Raw genomic sequence first — 19,073 nt, 5'->3', positions numbered from 1 at the left:
AACTCAAATTACAACTTTGAAAGTTCTCATAACCGTGCCGTGGACAGACAGTACAGTGAGATACGTGAAAATAACAAGAAATTCATTAAGTATTTACGTTGAAACATAAAACATGCTGTGCGCCTGTAATCTAGTGACTTGTGCTTTTGGCACGGCAGAGAGGCGCCGTGGACAGGTGTAAATGCTGTCATCTCCTGAACAAGCTGCCAATGATCAGATTGTTGAATATTGTACTATAAAATGAAACAGAATATATTGCCAATTGGCTTGCATTTACCATAATATCTGCAGTTTGTGCGCTTACCGTAATGGATCACCCAGCCGCAAAATTACCCAAGGTAGCTGCCTTAGCAAACGGCATGATTTCTGAAATACATGAAATAATAGATAGCCATCCAAGCATTGGAATCTCAGTTTGGGTTCATGACTTGCCGGAGGAGCTCTTACAGGTACGCCAACACACGCACCGGCATTAGCGATCTCAAGGCATAATTCACAGACAGGGCGAGGTCATTGGATTCAATCGCACGCTGCGTAACAATCGCACGCTGCGTGATGCCGCCAATCCGTTGTATCCTTCAACTTCTGGGATACCTTGGGCCATACTCCGGCCCGTGCCTCGAGTCCCAGCCGATCGCGAAGACTGCATGCAGTCCGCAGCCTTTGCCTCCTTTCCCCTTGCCTTGCGATCCAATGCTCGCGTACCCGGAACATACGGACCAACGTACTGGTTCTAGAGCTTGCGTCTTGCACTTGCCCATCCCTTATACCTTGTCCATCGTTTCTTGCAAGCGTTTTTTGATTTCCCTCTCTTTCGGCCAGTCATCCCGTCCCCTGGGCGTCAACAGACGCCCAGCCTCACCCCGCGCATCAAATTCTTTTGAAATCACCCTGACCGCCTCCTGGCCACGTCCCCTTCCACGCACTCCCAAAGTTCCCATTTTCAACTTCCCTCATTTCGAACCAACATTCCCGAAAGCATCACTTGCGCAGCTGCATTTCAAAACACATTTCACGGCGCGTTGTGACGGTTATTCGGAGCGCAGGATCCTGTCCACTCGCCGTGTCCAGTTCTCCATTCCGACAGCTCCTATCACTGCACGATTGCCGCCCGCCTTACCCCTGGCCTTCATCTGGCAGGCATCGATTGCCCTCCCACGCCCCATATCTCCCTACCTCTCCCTACCTCTTCCTACCTCTTCCTACCCCTCCCTACCCTTCCCTACTCCTATTTCCCTACCCCTACTTCCCTACCCCTACTTCCCTACCCCTACTTCCCTACCCCTACTTCCCTACCCCTACCCCTACTCCCTAACCTTCCCTACTTCAAGAACGCCTTTTGGTCAGTTCTACGTCTGGTACACTCTTGCCCTGGCAACAGCTTCACTCGTTCGTGGTTCTTCTTTCCTACTCCTTCCTACCTCTCCCTACCTCTCCCTACCCCTCCCTACCCCTCCCTACCCCTTCCTACCCTTCCCTACCCCTCCTTACCTCTTCCTACATCTCCTACCCCTCCCTACCCCTCCCTACCTCTCCCTACCCTTCCCTACCTCTCCCTACCTCTTCCTACATCTCCCCACCCCTCCCTACCCTTCCCTACCTCTTTCTACCTCTCCCTACCTCTCCCTACCCCTCCCTACCTCTCCCTCCGTTCTTCACCCTGGGACTGCGCTCGCAAATAAACTGTGCAGAGATCTCTAGCTTCAATTCCAGCTCTCGATTGGCAGTTTATGCATTTCCCTCCCTCTAGCCCCGGTCTTCATTATCGATGTGGGTTATGCTTCTTCCCTCCCTCCCACCCCTCGCAATTGGACTCCTACAATTGGCGTTTTAGACTTCGACAGCTGGTACCTTACATTTTGCTTATGATCTCTCTCTTCCCATGATCCTCACCTATTTGGGATGCCGGCACCTGTATCTTTTTGTATCGCTTTTTGCATATATCTCCCCAACCCCATCTATCTATCCCTCGCTCGCTTGCACATCCACCTCCGCCCCTCCGCAGGGCATCAGTCGTTTCGTGCCCACCCACCAGCGCGGCGTCATGCGGCTGGTGTGCAGCAGCTGGTGTGAGGCCATCTCTAAGGACGTGACGCAGCTGCAGCTGCCGCTGGCGGCTCTGACGGCGCCTCCCGCCTGGCAGGCATCCCTGCTGGCAAGCCCTATGCCCCCGGTCCGCCCAGCCACACGGCTTCCTTCCAGCTGCGCACTGGCACCAGCCGCAGCGGCGGCGGCGGCGGCGGCGGCGGTCTCCCCTCGTGAGGCCGCCCTGCGGCGGCTGTTCTCGCGCTTCCCACACGCCCGCCACTTAGTCTTGCTGCACAATGCGGTGCTTCCGCCGCCCGCGGTGAAGGTGCGTGCGTTGGGGGCCGGGCTCAATCATATGCAGGGAGGGAACAAGAACCAAGTGCCTGGCATTGGCGGGATGCGGTGTTCGAGGTACCCGTAAGAAGGGCTTTGGCCGTGAGGTTGGCCGTGAGGTTCGCAGGGAATGAAGATGGCGTCAGTGGCTCTTCATAAGGTTAGCAGGAGATGAGATAGTCCGGGCGTGGGTGCTCCATCCGTAGCACAGCTCTCGAATCGGGGTCTGGGCTCCATCAACTCCATCAGTCTATGAACCCCTTGGGTTGGACACCGCCCCTGTACCGCCCCTCTCCCGGCCCTCCCCCGAGGCTTCCATGCAAGCTGCCATGCTGTGCCCTTGCCTTTGGATGGATGCATGGATACCCCACCTTGTTTCGGAAAATTCGCTCCCTGTCGTACACATGCCGTACATATTTTTTCTTGGGACGTTAACCTCCTGTACGACAGGTCGCGTTGTCCAGCCTCCGCTTTCTGTGCCCTGCCGTAAGCCACGTGGAGATCCGGGACAGTGTCTCCTGGGAGCAGCCCCTGGAGCTTGCGCCGCTGGTGGCGGCGGCTGGACAGGCAGCGGCTGGCAGCAGTAGCAGCGGCAGCAGCAGCAGCAGTGACACTGCCGTCGACACTGCCGCCACCTCGTTGTCGGAGCCGGCGGCAGCGGTGTTGGCGGCGGCGGGGGCGGTAGCGGCCGCGGCGGCGGCGGGGGCGTCGGAGGGCTCCTTGCGGGAGCTGACAGTGACTTATCTAGCCTCTCCGGACATGCAGCGGGTCGCGCGGCGCTGGTAATAAGCGCTTGATGACAACGATGGTGATGGAGATGATAGCGGTAGTGTGACGAGGATGACGATATGATGATGGTGGAGGGGTTAAGAGGGAAAAGATGATACTGCTGAAGCTTTTTCGGAATACCCTCTTTTCTCCTGCACACCAGGGCCCGGCGCCAGCGCCGTACTGCCGTCTTCATAAATAACAATATCAAACGTACGGATGAACTGTCCTTATCGCAACTTGGGCGCCACTTCCAATCCCCCCAAACCACCTTAACGTCTAGGTTCGGCCGGGAGCTGGAGAGGCTCGTGTCCCCGCACTGGTCGTTGGAGCGGTTGCGGGTGCGGTGGTTAATGGGGGAGGCCCCTCGGACTTTCTTCACGTCGCGTGGTTTCACCCGGTGAGTAGTTGCGTGTATGTATGTATGTACGTACGTGGCGGCCTTGTGCGTTCATCTTGGATGCCCCCCCTGTTTCATCGTGTTTCCCCCGCCCTTCCCTGGAGATCATGTAATTCCTCCCCCCGGTGCTCCCCTCGCCCAGGTGGGTGAATGCGATGACGGGGGTGGCACCGGACCGTGTGGGACTGATACAGGTGAGGGGGGTGATGGCCCTAGCGCCTACTAGCAGCTGGCGGCGGGGGCTTGGGAACTATGGGAGACCGTTATGGGATGCCGTTGCTTGAGGGTGACTGGATGAATCAATGAATCGATAGACAAAGGGATGATCACCCATCCACATCCACATATACACACACATGCTCGCATACACGCACGTTACTTTGCTTTTAGGTGGTGATTAGCAATGTCTCAGCAGCGACCTGACTACCATCTCCGGTAATGATGCCCCCCTGCCCTCCCTGTTACATCATTTAATTACCTCTTTAATTACACTTCCCCTACTTGCATTCTTATCTCGCATGTATCGTGTTCCTCCCACCACCGTCGGATAATGTTATTATTATTATGTCTTCACTCAAATCAGGATGTAAAACACAGAGGGTCTATAGAGAGGTAACCCAAACGAGGGGGCAATCACTATACGATGTATGTATGGTTATGTGACGTATGTTGATTGATGATTTACACATGCAATAAGCAAATACAGTTAAGGTGGAGTTGCTATATAGCAGCTAGCGGAGCTAAATCCAGGTTGTTGGAAGAGCGAGGCAACTGCGGCAGCGATGCTCTCCACTCGCCTTCCTCCCCTCTCTTTCTCTCTTTCTCTCTTCCTCATCCCTTTCCCGCCCACGACCCGACCCGTTCCGGCTACTGTGCTGATCTGATTAGGTCTTTCCAAGGGTTTCCAAATTAGGTTGTGGTCTTGGTGACCGGTATTGACTTGGGTTTGACTCCCGGTATTGACTTCCGGGCCACACGAGATCGAGTTCCCCCTCCCGTTAATATTGTTGAAAGTGACATGTTAAAGCTAGAATAAATAGAGGTTTTTGCCAAGGTAAAAATAAGGGTAAATTTTCGTATTTCACGTTTAACATTATGTTTAATAATGAATTTGAGTTACCACTGTGCTAAATTAAAGAAAAGGTGGATAATATTAAATTATATCAAGAGAATTTACAGCACTATATTATAATAAACTGATTTCTATCGAGCATTGTTTTCATTGCAGTGTAATACGCGCTCTGCAGCTCCCTCTATATCTTCATACTGATTATCTTTTAAGGCCCACAATATTCCAATTATGCGTAAAGAAAGCTATAGTAATAGCGAGGGGTATCGCCGGGTGTATATTTTTCCTGATTTTTCACCTAAGCTTCACACGGGCCCCAAATGCGCTGCTGCAGTCCCTGGAGTTTGCATGGGCGGAGCTCTCTGACGGGTCCTTCGATCGCCCCATCGGCGGCGGCGCCGCTGCAGCTGTCGCTGGCGCCGCCGACGGTGGTGGCGGCGCCGCTCTGGCGCTGGCGCCGCCGTTGCCTCCCTGGATGCCGGAGCCGTACCACGCCGCGCTGCCGCCACCGCCGCCGCCGCCGGATCCCTTAGCGAACATGAACCCCGCCGCAGCGGCGATGGCGATGCTGGCGGGAGGACACGCAGAAGCGGATGCCGTATTCCAGGCCGCAATGGACGGCCACATGGCCGAGGAAGAAGCTGGACTCATGGGTCATTTTCTGGGCCAGGGCGACCGTTGGAATCAGTTAGGCGGCCTGTCGGACTCCGCGACGGCGGCGCTGGGGTTGCGGGGCGTGCACGCGGGTGGAGGACCAGCGGCGGCGGCGGCGGGAGGCCTGCGACCGGGCTTGCCACTGTCGTTGTGCGCCTTTTCCAACCTCAAGGTAGGATAACACGCAGCGGGTCCTCCTCTCCCCACACCCCAGTCAGGTCGTGGCCAGGTTATGGCGCCGCAGCCGCAGCCGCAGCTTCCCAAACGTTCTTACTTTCCCCGCCTCCCATCCGACCGCTGCTTCCCATCCTCCTACCCTCCCCCTCAGTCGGTGACTTCACCGCTTTGGACTCACTAGGCAGTCTCAACCTTTGGACGGCAGCAGCAGTCAATTCCTTTTGTTTCCTCTTGCATGCGGCCCCCCCCCTCAGTCGCTGTCCCTGTGTTGCATGGCCAGCCACGCCCCCGCTGACCACCTGCTGCGGCTGCTGCTGCGGTGCCGCCGGCTGGAGAAGCTGTCCCTCGTACACCACGAAGCATACGCCAGCTGGCCAGTACGGCGCGCGCAGCTGGACCTGATGAATGCGCTAGAACAGGTCGTACAAGGTGCGTGTGCGGGACGGTGTGAATCTCGTCCGTTTGTGCGGGTTGGCATGGTTGGTTTGGCGGTTTGGTCTGGGTCGGTGTATCGGTTGGTTGGTTTAGGGTAGTGGGACGAGTGGCACTGAGAGTGGGGATGCGGCGGAGGGAAAAACACACGCGGCGAGAAGGGTGGGGAAAGAAGGGCGTGAGTGGTGAAGGGCTTCATGGAGAGGTTGGAGGCGTAAGTGGATGGCGGTTTTTTGGGTTTGTGCGTGCAGCCTCCCTGTAGCGGCTACCCTGACCCGTATGATGGCCTGCAGCGGACGCCCTGGCTGTGATTGCCGGGGGTTAGCTATTTCGCCCCTTAGACGGGCTTTGCCTCCCTTATTGGCGTTGTCTTTGCTGTCGCTGTGTGTAACGCTGTATTCCACCACTGGCGCGCTGCGGTTGTCGACACCTGTGTATGCCACGCATGTGATAGAGGAACTCGGGGTTATTGAGTCCTCAACCCCGCCGCAACCCGGCAATAGCCACCATCACCCGGCCTCCGTCACCGCCGCTGCGGCCCCGGCCGCGGCTGACGTCGCCAACGTTGCTGGCGCCGCCGCTGAAGAGGGCGCGGGCAGGGCCAGCGGCAGCGGCGGTACTGTCGGCTGCGGCGGCGCGTCCTGGTGGCCGTCTGACCTCGTCTTGCGGCTCCGTGAGCTTCAGCTGCCCGCCACACCTGCGCTGTTGGCGCTGCTACACCTGCCGCGCCCGGCGTTGTCGCGTCTGGAGGTGCTGGACCTGCAAGTCATCATGGCGCAGGGCTTTGCTGGGGCACTGGGGGGTAGCGACCAGGCGCTGGCGGGTACGGCAAGGCTGGTTTCGGCGCTCAAGGTGGGAATTGGGCTGGCTGGTGGTTGTTTGGCTGGCTGCTCGAGATGCGATGTGTGGTGGCTGACGGACTGACGGGCGAACTGACGGACGGAGTGCAGTTTTCGCTGTGCTGAAATTGGGGATTGGATGGGCATGTACTGCTTCGGGGCGTCAATGTATTGCGGGCAGCAAAGATTCGACCACAACGGGGCCCGCGCCTCTGCCGGCTGCGCCTCGTGGGCTCGCACGAGTGTACGGATCTAAGGATGCCTCTCCACACCGTCGAAATGCACCTCTCAGGATGCAATGTTGGATCGCACTTTCAGAAGGGGCTTCCCCCTTAGGAGGGGCTCTGAAGGGCCCCTCCTACGCCCTTCCCGTTTTCGCATATAACTCCCCTTTCCTCCCCTTTCACCCCCCCCCCCCCCGGGTCCTGTCCAAGCAGGCCGTACGAGCCTCCGGAGCTCGCCTCCGTGACCTGTTCCTGAATAACGTGGACCTCAGTCCCCATCTGCTGGAAACCATCACTCAGATTGACACCCTGGAACAGGTGCCGTACAGGGGGAGTACGACGCTAGAGTACGGTGTTTATGATATTACGTAGGGTTGGTGATTGTGACAACTGGTGATAAAAGATAATTTAATTGCGCGCCCTGTGGCGCGCGTGCTCTAAGTGAACCGTCAGATGAGCCGCCGCGCACGGGCTCTCGCAGGACAGGAGCTGCTGTGTGCCCTAAACCGCTGCCTGGCCCTCCTCCTCGCATATGCCCTGAGCCATGACCCCCTCCATTTCTCCTGCTCACCTCACCTCCTTTGGCAGTCGGCATTTGGTCACTGCTTTGCCCGGGCCCTGCATCACATGATTTCCCCGCTTCCTCCCGTCAACACCTCCTGTCTGTCTGTCTGTCTGTCTGTTTATCTTTCTGCCTGTTTGTCTATCTGTCTGCTATTCATCTGCTCCTATTGCTAATGCCATTAAGAGCCCTACTCAGCGTGTATTCAACCAATCCACCCCCCAACCCAAATGCTTATCTCGCCCGGTTGTTGGTTTCCATTAAACAACGAACCCCCAAACCAAACGATTGAAGCAAGCTGTTCGTCGCCCTCTTTTACCCACCTCATGCCACCTCAACTGTCTTTTGTTCGTCACCTTTTCCTATTTTCTTGTTTGGACCGCAGTTGCTGGTCTTCTCGGGCGTGTTGGTTCTCAAGGATCGCAACCACGAGCCCGCCGTTAGCAGCGGTGACGATGATGACGACGAGGACGGCGACCACGACGGCAGCAGCAGCAGCGGCGGCGACCTGGACGACGGAGGCGTTGACCTGGACGATTTAGGCGACATGGACGAGCATGAGGAGGACGTGGATGCCATGGAGTCTGCGTCGTCCTCGGATAGCGGCGACCACGGTCCTGGACCTGCACCTGCACCTGGACCTGGGCTTGCGCACGGCGGCAACCAACCACACGCTGCTGCTGGCGCCGCGAACGTCATCCACGTACACAATGATGACATAGCGGGCCTTATCGATGCGGCAGCTGAGGCAGTTCTTCGCGGACGAAGGGGGGAAGGAGCGCAAGGTGCGGGAGCCGCCGCCGGGGGCCCCTTACAGGGCGCCATGCCGCTTGGGGCAGGCGGGGGCTTTGGCGGCGTTGGCGGTGTTGGTTTTGGAGGTGGTGGAGGGGTTGTGGGTCCCTTTGGGAGGGATGATTTCGCCGCCAGGCTGGTTTCCACGGCAGCGGAAATGGCAGCTGAGATATTCGGGATTGGGGGAGCAGCATCTGGGTCGGGAGTGGGCGGTGGCGGGTGGTTTGAGAGGTTACAGGGAGACGGAGGACAGGGAGGAAGTGGAGGAGGAGGTGGGGCTGCCGATGGGGCAGGAGACGGAGGTGGAGGGGCATGTGGAAGCAGAGGGGACGGAGGAAGGGAACGAGGAGGAGGAGGGGCAGGCGTAGTCGCGCAGCAGTCAGCAGTAGTGGTAGCCGCCGCCGCCGCTGCTGCTGCTGCTGCTGCCGGTAGTAGCGCACCGCAGGGCGGTGTGGAAGTGGAGAAGGCAGGTGAAGCCGCCGCCGGCTGCGGCTTTCCGACGGGACCCCAGGCGTCTGATGGCACCGCCGCCGCTGCCGCCGCCGCGACACCGGCGGCAGATGGCTCGTTGATCAAGGGCGAAGGGACCTGGCCGTTGCCCAGAGAGCCGACAACGGCGGCGGAGAAAGCGGCGACGGCAGTGGCGGCGACCGCAGGGCTTCCGCCTCCTCCGCCGCCGCCACCGCCGCCGTTGAAGTTCGAACCCTCCGCCGCCTCTGCGACCCTCCCCGCGCTCAAGGCAGATCCCTGGCGGCGCAACGCCGTACTGCTTCGGAGGTGGCTGGAGGCAGGTCTCGAAGCCGCTGCAGCCGCAGACGCAGCCTCGAAGGCTCCGTCCTGCGGCGGAGGCACCGCCGCCGTCGAGGATGCCGGCGGCAGCGGTACCGACAGCGGGCCGGGTCCTAGCGAGGGGTCAGGCGTCCCTTTCCAGCCAAGATCGCAGCGGCTACACAGGGCAGAGGGCAAGGACTGTGGCGGGATGGCGCAGGCGGCGGCGGGCTGTGCCTCATCCGGTGCCGTTGACTTTGAGCCCGCCATCTACTCAGCTCAGGCAGGGGCGGCCGCGGGGTCGAGGGCGACTGCAGCAGCACAGAAAAATTCCAAGGCGCGCCAGCGCGTCTCCGTTGCAGCAGCCGGTGGCAGCGGTGACGACGACGATGACAACGATGACGACGACATCGACGGCGGCAGCGGCGGCGACGGTACATATGATGGAAATGTAAACGATCGAAGGGTCGATGGCGGTGTCGACGGCGGCGTTGCCGGCGGCGGCGGGTACCGCAGCTCGCCGCAGGGCGACGGCTCAGAGCAACCGGGGAGGGCACGGCATGACGGACCGAAACCAATGGAGACGGCACTGGCGAGCCCCGGGCCGTCGCCTGGAGGCACACGCACACGCACACGTACAGCCGTGGACGTGGATTTGCATGGCACCAGCGGTGGGGTTCTTGACGGACGAATCGGCATCGGGGAGTCGGTTGGTGTGGATGTTGTGGCGGCGTATGCTGCGCAAGTATGCGCGGCGGCTAGGGCGGCCCTTCCGGGGCCGCTGAGCGACGCGGCCCCGGCGGCGGCCACTACGGCTACTGCCGGGGCTGCAGCAGGAGGTAGCGGCATGGCGGCAGCGGCGGCCGCAGCGGATGCCGCTGCGCGCGCGCTTGGGGAGATTACTTTCTCGCCCAGCGGAAAATTGGCCGCCTCCATCGCCATGTTCTTGCGCGAGTTTGGGTGCTTTCTTGCATCTGTAGCGACGTTGTACGGCCGTCAGAGGGCGTCACAGCAGCAGCAGGACCAGGAGCAGCAGCAGCAGCAGCAGCCGCAGGAGGAGAGGCATCCTGAACGGCCGTCAACAGCATCCAGCACTGGCCTCGCGGGCGATGCCTCTATTACCAGCGGCGGCGGCAGTGGTGGCGGCGATGGCGTTGGGGGCAGCGGTGCCAGCAGCAGCGGCAGCGGCAACCGTGTAGCGGCGGCTCCAGCGGTGCCGGTTGGGAAGCTTCACCTGGACCCGATCACTGTGGGGCGGTTCGTGGAGGCCGCGGTCTTCCTGGACGTCATTAGCTGCGGGGCCTCGCGGCCCATCATACAACGTGGGCTGGAGGACGCCGGTGCTGCTACCCCAATATCTAGCGCCGCTGGCCCCGGTTGTGCTTCCGTCGGGGCTGCTGGGCCCAGCGACGCAGGCGGCCGGCGTCAGAGGCCCGCCAGCGGCCAGTCCGCCGCAACGGCTGTAGCCGCTACTGCAGCAGGACCTGCTACAGCCACAGATGCAGCAGCAGCGGCGATCGCTTCCGCCGACGCTGAGGCGCTCGCAGCTGCGGAGACGCAGGTGGATGCAGCGGCCGCTTATGCAGTCATGTCCTCCGCCATGTCTGCGACGGCCGTCACTGTGACGACGGCGGCCGAGTACGACACTGCCGCAGCCGCAACCTGCGCTACTGCTGGGAGGATTTACGGTGGATTGTTGGCACGTCTGTGCGACAACACGGCGCGGGGGAGAGTCGGTAGTAGTCGTGGTGGTGGTTTGAGGAATCCATTTAATGAAACGGGGCTGTTACTCCTGCTGTGTGAAGCGATTCGCGCTTGCAGCGGGACGTTACGACAGCAGCTGATGCGCTTGCAGCGGGAGGGCGCGCCGGCGGCAATGCGGGCGCTGCGTGCTGGCGGTATGCGCGGTACATCGCATACTGAATCAGATCTGGTGACCACGCTACTCAGTTGGGCGCAGCTGGCAGAGACGCTGGATGCGGTTTTGCTGGCGGCGGAGGCTGCGTTGAGGGGAGTGGCGGCGGCAGGGTCGGATACGGAGCATCGGCTGCCCGTCGCCGATGGACCATCATCATCATCGCCGGCGTCGGCGTCGGCGTCTATAGCAGATCCCGCCGCCGCCGCCGTCGTGGCGGCATCGGCGTCGGCGGATCCGGAGGCCGTGATGGAGGCGCTTGTAGCGGCGCGACCCGCGGGTCAGCTGCGGTCCGCGGCGGATGAGGGGCTGCTGAGTATGCTCAGACTGGACGGGCTCACTCGGCTGACGCGGCTGCGGCGACTGTGTCTGGACCTGAGTCCGGATAACTCCGTGCCGCTGCCGGTGGCGAGGTAGGCAGGTAGGGGGATGAATTAAATCAAAAACGCATGGCAGGAATGAAACGTTAGCTAGCCGGCAGGATTAAACGTTGCATAACGCAGACGTGCAAATGAGGGAACAGAAGTAGCTGCGACAGGGATTAAGTTAGTTGACCAGGTAGGATTTCAAAAAAAAACAAATCTACATACAGACACCCCTCTCCTGTGCGCGCTGCGTCACACCTTCCCTTCCCCAGCACCCTCCGCGTGCTGCTGCGGAGTCTGCCCTCCCTGGAGTCGCTCCATGTCACGGATCAGTACTGCCATCCGGAAAAGCGACTGATGGGCTCGCTGGCGCTCCCGGGTGTCGCCGCTGAGTACGGCGGCGGCGGCGGCGGCGGCGGTACCCTTGCTGCTGCCGCCGCAAACCGGCTCACGAGCTTGACCCTTGCGGCGCGACAACCGCGTCGCGTGTGGCGGGCGTACACGGCCGATGGGACGGGCGCCCTGTTGGTGCCTGCTGCAGTCAACATCCATGACGCCCTCGCGGCCGCACCGCCGAATGTAGCGGCGCTGCTGGCCCCCCTGGATCGTACGGAGCTTTCTGGCGCGTTGTGTGAGCGCGACATGCTGGCGCACTGGGGCATGATACCCCGGTAGGTCATATGCCGGGGGTCGTGACGGGGAGCGGTTTGCGTGAGGCGACGGCAGCGAAGAGGGAGGGGTCGTCGAGTCAGGGAGGGAGGGAGGAAAGAGAGCGAGGCAAGAGATGTATAGACAGATAGACAGATAGACATGCAACATTGACAGATAGACATATGGACAGGCAGACAATAACAGGACTTTCGTGCGATACAGGAACCTTCGAGCGCTTTGCCTACATCGAGTACGGCTGCTGGACATGCCGAGTGATGCGCTTACTGGGAGCCGGGACGAAGGGCTATTAGGGCCGCTGCATGGTGATGGTGGCAGCCTGGTGATGGACGCCGCCGCAATGCGGAGCCACGTGCCGCTGCCGCTGCCGCTGCCGTGGCGGCGAGCGCCTTCTGCCGTACCGGCGCTGCTACAGCACCTCTGGCTATCCAACGTCACCCTAACGGCGCCCACGGACTTCGCGGCTCTGCTACGGGAGCTGCTGGCGGCAGCGCCCGTAAGTGGCGGCCTGCAGACACTCGTTGTACGGCATTGCTTCATCGTACGGCGGCAGGTCCAAGCCACTGGCGGCTCCCCCATCGGCGCAGCTCTCCGCCTTCTATCCACCGCTCTGGGCACCTCAGACTCCGTGTGCAACGGTGCTAGTAACGGCCTGCGTCGCCAGCAGCAGCAGCAGCAGCAGCAGCCCCAGGCCCCGCCAGGGGGCCATCACCGCGTCGGCCGTGTACGACTCGCCTTTGGAGAGATCATGGCGTCAGTGGCTAAGCACGCCTCCGCCGCGCAGGCACTGGTGGCCTCCGCAACGACGAACGCGACAGCGAGGGCGCCTGCGGGAGACGCACGCACGTCCCAGCGTTTGGTGATGAGCGGGGAGGAAGTGGGGCTGCTGTGCAAGATGCAGGTCAGGAGGACGAGCGGGGAAGGTTTAGGGGAAAAAAGTGAGGATTGGGAAATGCGCATGAGTGTGTGTAATGAGTGCGTGTGTTTACGCGCGTGTGTGGAGAGTGTAGCATTCCTGCATTTGTGGGGCGTGGTGAAAAGAAGGCGGCGAGTGGGGTATTGTGATGGTGTGGCCTCTGTGTGGCTCGTACTGTACCGTGTCTTCTCAATACTTCTTTCCCCCTCCCGCTCCTCTCCCCCCTGTCCCCGCCCCCGCTCCGAGCAGTCCCTCCGCTTTCTCGCGCTGGACAGCTGCCTGCGGCTGGAGGACGTGTGTCGCCTGGCGGCTCTGACGGCGCTGCGCACACTGGCTTTGAGTCCCAACGTGGTGGCGAGTGAGGAGGCACGTGCGCGCCTGGATGTGGAGATGGCCTCGCGATACAGCCCCTCGCTGCAGGTTTGTCCCTCTCTCATGTGTTTGTGTGTTTGTATGTATATCTGTGTATTCTTGTGGCGGTGTGTCTGCGTGTTGCCCGGTGGCATGACGCGAGTAGTGCGGTGTGGTGTGGTGTACATGTTGCCCCGCGGGCTGGTAGTTGTGGTGGTTGTGCTGCCTGCTGTGCGGCTGGCGCGGCACCTGGTGGGTTCTGTGTCGGTTTCGGGCGGAGTTCGTCCTGCACGAGGTCCGCTAGGTAGCGTCTTGGGTGCTCGGCTGCTCATGAGACATCTGCAGCAGCTTGATTGCGATATAAGTCGTGCACCCGTTGGTTCACGACGAAACCACAATCATTAAATATCATTATGGCTGTGACGAGCGCACAATTTGCCCAGACCTATGATGCGTTTTGATATGATGAAGATGTCGTACTTTGTCCCATGGGCCCATTCCCGCGTGTTTTTGTTCCCCTCAGGCTGCCCTCATGCAGCTGGCACCGCTGACGGGCCTCAGGGGGCTGTGGCTGCCCGAGTGGGCGGCCAGTAGGGCGCATGTGTTGATGTGGCAGTCGCAGCTCGCGGCTCTGGGTCCGGCGTTGGTGACCCTGCGCGTCATGGACCACGACAATCTGTGGCGGCTACCCACACCAGCGGGGTGCCCGGATGTGGCCGACTCACTGCAGTGGTGGCAGGCGGAGGTGTGGAATACCATATAGCTGACGGGGACGGACGGGGACGAACGTTTCTCCCTGTGCAGGTCTCCTCCTCTCTCTCTCTCTCTCTCTCTCCGTTTGTGTGTGTGTCTCTCTGTCCTATTAGTTCCTTGTCAGTCTCTCTCAGCCTTCTTTGTGTCGGTCTTGTTGCATTATTGTTCTTGTCTCTCGCAATCAGAAGCAAGTGGCGCATAACGTTGACACACACATGCACACACACACACTCTTCTCTCTCTCACTCAAGTTGAGAGAGAGAGTATGTGTGACACATGCAGTCCTATGCTATCCACCACGGAGAAGGCGGGACAGCGGGTGCAGGTTACAGTAACCCTCCGTGTGGTGAGGTGGGAAGAGGTTTCCGTCGTTCTCGAGTAGATTTCGGAACTCCGTGGTGAAGAGGCCCGGGCCCGTCGAAATCTGCCACCGAGTGTTCGTTTCAGAGTTCAGACCTGGGGCTAGTGAGTGGTTGAGGGTATATCACTGGTTGTTGGTCAGGAATGGTCCTTGCCTTCCTGGGCAGTTTGGCTGTCTTAGCATCTTTCGGCCTTAAAGGCCTAAAGGGCCCGGATTTGGTTGCTCATCATGCTACAGTTCAATTGCCTATTGTTGTTATCCTGAACGAGTTCTCTCTCTAAGCGGCTCGTTGTGAGGTGGGCGTGTGCTAGCACCCTCTGTGGCCGACCCCTGTGGCCGGGGTTTTCCCACCGGAGTCACCGAGGGGTTTTCAGTGCCGGTACTGGAGCAACTGGATGGGGGGAGCATCCCCCAGTAGTAAGGGAGCTAGCTGGTGTGCCTCGCTCTCGCCGGGATCTCGCCGGGATGTGTTGCCTACATAGGCAACTCGGCCATAACGGACTTGGTCAGGTGTGGGTCAGGGGACGCCATGTACGGTGAGCTCCTATTGTATGTAAATCGTATGCATTCCATGCAGGGGGATTTTATATCTTGTTGTGGTTATATGCGGCAAGGTGGACTGTATTTATGTATATCTATGCCGGTATTGTGCTGAGTAGTACAATGCCCGCATATGCCTGTGTGTCTGTCCAGGCCAGGCCAGGCCAGGCCAGGCCAGGCCAGTGTGGGTGTCATGTGTTGTACACATTTTATGCGGCTGGTAGTGGAAGCATAGTAGATGTGTAGTGGATGCAGGTAGCCCTACCAGGGATGAGTTCTATTGTTCTAAGATGGTTGTCCCGTGTTTCGTCAGGCTTGTCTGGTGTTGCCTGCTGTCTGCTGCTGCGCTTTCTCCTGTGGCCACCCCCACTGCAATATGACCAAATCTGATCTGTCTTCTTCCGTCTGTCGCCATGAAACATGCGGCGAGCACGTGTTTTTGTTTTTAGGCGCTGCTGGGGACAAGGTAAAGTAAGGAGGACATGGATTGGTGTGGTGTAGATCGTACGAGGAAAGTGCTGCTGCAATAGGTAATGGAGAACGGCCTGTGCTAGGACCTCGTCTTGGGTCCTATTTGGGACCTTGATTACCTATCATTACACTCAAAAAACCTTCAATCAAGAGCTGTGCTTAGGTGTGGTGTTGTCCCGAAGTCCAATACAAGGCGCAACAGACAGCAAATATAAGCTTAGGGGCTATGCATGTTTTGATACTCATTGTTGAACACGACACACTTTCATACGTTTTTTATGTATGCAGTTGCCCTACCGTGCTACTCTCTTCTACAATGTCTACAACTTCCACAACTGCCTCTGCATCAACTATGCCTGCTCAAAACCTTTACTGAATCCATGAAATTCACCTCCCTTCCACTTGCCTCTCAGGAGTCCCCCCCTCAAAGACATGGGCCGTCAGGAGCCCCCAAGCTTACGAAAAAAATAACACATGACCCCCCAACCCCTTTTCCTCACTCCCCAAACTCCACCCCCAGAAGCCTTCTCACCCCTATTTCCACTAAACTCTTTACTTCTGTGAGCCATATCACCAGTCCATGCTGTGGCTGCCATTTTCTTAAGCTGACCTTGCGCTGCCTAATCACGAGTGCTACACAGCACCCCCACCCCTGACACACAGCAGCTGCTGCAGCTGCTCCAGCTCTCGCACCCGCTGCACCTCAGTCCCATCCAGGCGGGAACGTGCAAAGTCCAGCAGTATACAGTGTGGCCCTTCATTGCCACTGCCTGCAGCCCCCAGGGATGCCCTCTCTGCCTCTGAAGCCTCGCTCAGCCCTGCAACCCAGTGATGCCCGGCAGCTCTATAAGCAGCAGGTTCTGGGGCTGAATGTCACCATGCAAGAAGCCTGCACAGGCACCCTGCACTGCCTGGAAAGTGTGCAGGACTGCACAGACCACATTCTTAGGGAGTGGCCGCTTCATGTCTGAGAGCAGCGTGCCACCCTCGACTGGCTGCATCGCAATGTACCGCAGGTTGTATGGTAGCTGACCCATGGACAGCACCTGCGGCACCACTGAGCCCTGCAGTGGTGCCAGGGCACAGTAGGCAGACACCTCACGGTAATACGCCTTCAACCCTTTCCTATCACAGAAGCAGACCTTAATGACAGCAGGCACATCATCACATGTGCCATTGTAAAGTGTGCCATCATCCCCACACGCCCTCTCAGTGAAGAATCGCAGTCGCACACACCACTCTCATGATGGCAGATGTGCAACCACACCAGCTGTTACTGGTGCTGCAGCTGCAGTGACAGCCGCTGCACAGCTGGCAGGCTCTTGGGCCACAGCAGCCCTCTGACACTGTGAATAGGATGATTCCGCCTGAGCATATGACTCCCTGAAGATACACCGTATGGTAAGGATCACTCTGGGAACCCGCTTCCCTTCGATACCCGGGATTCCCTTCATCTAGTGGTCGTTTCGTGCTCATTTAGTGCTCATTTCGGGATGAAGGGCTGAGGGGCCTTCAGAACATATAGATGGAGCTCGGCTGAAATGGTCACTTTCCATGCAAAAGCCGTCTAATATCGCCATGCCAGGGTTTGTTTTAATTACTTATGACTGTATGCATTGTTCCAACGTGAGTTATCATGAATTCTGAGCTCATCCCACAATGAAGGGCTGAGGGCCCTTCAGAACATATCGTACAGCGTCTGTTTGCAAACCTGTACAAACATGCACAGCATCTGCTTGCAAACCTGGTTATTAAGGATATAATAACAGCGAATAATTATGGCCCCTGCACCTAAAACATATCCACGTTACCTCTGTGACGGCCGACTGTATGCGCTATCCAAATTTGAAATTTCGTGTGTGTCCTGTGGACGCAACTATAAGAGCAAGTCTCGTGTGTATTGTCACATTACCAGACAGCAATGCGTCCAGCTTCTTAACAATGACAAAGAGGCCGTGACTCCTAACGAGATGGTCGCTGGACGCAGTGAGAAATTGCTGCAATACTTGGCCACGTACTGTGTATGGTTAACACTTGCGACATCCAATATTATGCAGATGAATCTCCTCAGCAACAAGTTCCAGTTGCAGCGGGCTCGTCGGTGGTTGGTGCGGGAGCACAGGCTCAAGCTGACCAGCCAGATCAAACAGGTAAACCAAACTAGCAGACATGTCACATGTAGGTCATCAGTTATTTGAAGCCAGGTCCCCCCTGTCGGTGTAGGTGCCCCAACTCCAGTGGTGGTGGACATGGAGTGGAGTCCGCTGAAGGGCCAGGCAGAAATGCAGTGGAGCCCCGACAACCTATCAGGTGAGACCGGCAGGGGAGGTGAAGGGGATGGGGTGAACGGGGTGCTGGTGATGGCAGCTCGGGTGACTGCGGCTCAGGCTGTGCCGCCGTTGCCCCTGATGTCGCTGCTGGGACAGGCGACAGGCATGGGGGAAGGGACAGGTGACGGCAGGGAAGGCGACAGATCCGAGATCCGTATTGTTGCATGTGAGAACGGATGTGAATGCAGGGGAGAGAGGTCAGCTTGGAGGAGCTAGCTGCTCACAATCTGGTCATCTCAGGGTGGGAAGCTAAGGAGGCGAACCTGCATGCAGCAGACAGCGTGCTGAGTCCCTACAAGCACGTATTTAATGACAAGAGCGAACTGGAGCTGGAAAAGAACATCGCAAATGCCATTCTCAGGTGGGGATGTAGGGGCGCCCCAGTTGTTATCCGCTTTCGATGTACTACCTTTCATGCTGCCAACCATTCCATGTGCCAACACTTCCCTGTTCATAGACGCCATATCCTGATTGGCCTCAGCCAGGACACCACCTGGGAGACATCAGTTAAGATCCTCCTCAAGGATGGGGGTGAGTAAATGGTATTGCAATTATTCTCTGTGTATTACAACTGTCTTGGGTTAGCCAGTGATCACAATTGGTCCCTTTTCTGTACCACTCATCCTGCATGTGCTCGTGTTGCTCATGCAGTGAACATCCATCCGGCCGCTGTCAAGGCCTTTGGTCCTAAGCAGCCTATTGGCCCTGTCAGCAACAGTGCAGCAGCCGTGGCGGATGCTGTCATCGAAGCCACTAGCCCAGAGGGTGGTGCTTACAAGGGCATCACCACGGTGGGAGGCGTCAATGGGACTGCAGCTGCAGCTGGCGTTCCCAACAAAGCTGCAGCAGCACCGGATGCCCCTGGTGCTGCAACTGCAGGACAACAGGCCACAGTGGATGCTGCAGCCCTGGGCCACGGATGCAGGTGGCGGGAGAAGTCCACAGCAGCCCTGAAGATGGCAAAGGCTGGCTCAAAGTGCAGATGTTCGTTGCCTGATGTTGTCTTGACAGAAGCGGATCTCCCCTTCGTGGAAATAAAGGCGAAGGGGAAGGGGAGCAAGAAACAACGATATTAGTGGATGCACGTTTATTTTGGGATGAATGCACATGCAATGTGATGGACAGCAGCATTGTCTTCTTTTGTGGAGGTGCCTTTTCTTAGGGCTGAAGGTGTGTTCTTATCACATGGTGGACAGGGTCTTGAGACGGCTTGGCTTATAAGCAAATCGGTATCAAGACACTGTTCATCATGTGATAAGAACATGCCTTCCTAGTTAGGATTGGAGGCGCGTCCATATGGCGCGATGGACATTATGAAAAAGCTTAATTTTGGGCTGAAAGGGGCCTTCATATCAC

The 19,073-nt window shown here is 58.4% G+C and overlaps 2 protein-coding genes across 2 annotated transcripts; both read left to right on the top strand.

Moving 5' to 3' along the window:
* Positions 1 to 308: 308 nt before the first annotated feature.
* On the top strand, positions 309 to 16,358 carry VOLCADRAFT_98366 (uncharacterized protein; the record flags this gene model as incomplete). Its single annotated transcript, XM_002957269.1, has 19 exons — positions 309 to 449; positions 2,006 to 2,353; positions 3,306 to 3,529; positions 3,672 to 3,723; positions 4,933 to 5,424; positions 5,684 to 5,858; positions 6,316 to 6,713; positions 7,138 to 7,242; positions 8,230 to 8,271; positions 8,326 to 8,550; positions 8,724 to 9,291; positions 9,688 to 10,041; positions 10,462 to 11,374; positions 11,599 to 11,997; positions 12,200 to 12,491; positions 12,549 to 12,896; positions 13,161 to 13,331; positions 13,786 to 14,007; positions 16,095 to 16,358. 19 exons carry the CDS (start codon positions 309 to 311, stop codon positions 16,356 to 16,358), a joined length of 5,733 nt encoding a protein of 1,910 aa, XP_002957315.1.
* Positions 16,359 to 17,438: 1,080 nt separating this feature from the next.
* VOLCADRAFT_98365 (uncharacterized protein) lies at positions 17,439 to 18,671 on the top strand (the record flags this gene model as incomplete). The annotated part of the gene is made up of 6 exons (XM_002957268.1): positions 17,439 to 17,565; positions 17,611 to 17,697; positions 17,958 to 18,078; positions 18,175 to 18,248; positions 18,369 to 18,508; positions 18,597 to 18,671. 6 exons carry the CDS (start codon positions 17,439 to 17,441, stop codon positions 18,669 to 18,671), a joined length of 624 nt encoding a protein of 207 aa, XP_002957314.1.
* Positions 18,672 to 19,073: the final 402 nt, after the last annotated feature.

Source organism: Volvox carteri, assembly GCF_000143455.1.
Source record: "Volvox carteri f. nagariensis unplaced genomic scaffold VOLCAscaffold_71, whole genome shotgun sequence".
Taxonomy (NCBI): domain Eukaryota; kingdom Viridiplantae; phylum Chlorophyta; class Chlorophyceae; order Chlamydomonadales; family Volvocaceae; genus Volvox; species Volvox carteri.
This window is presented reverse-complemented; position numbering and strand designations above follow the sequence as displayed.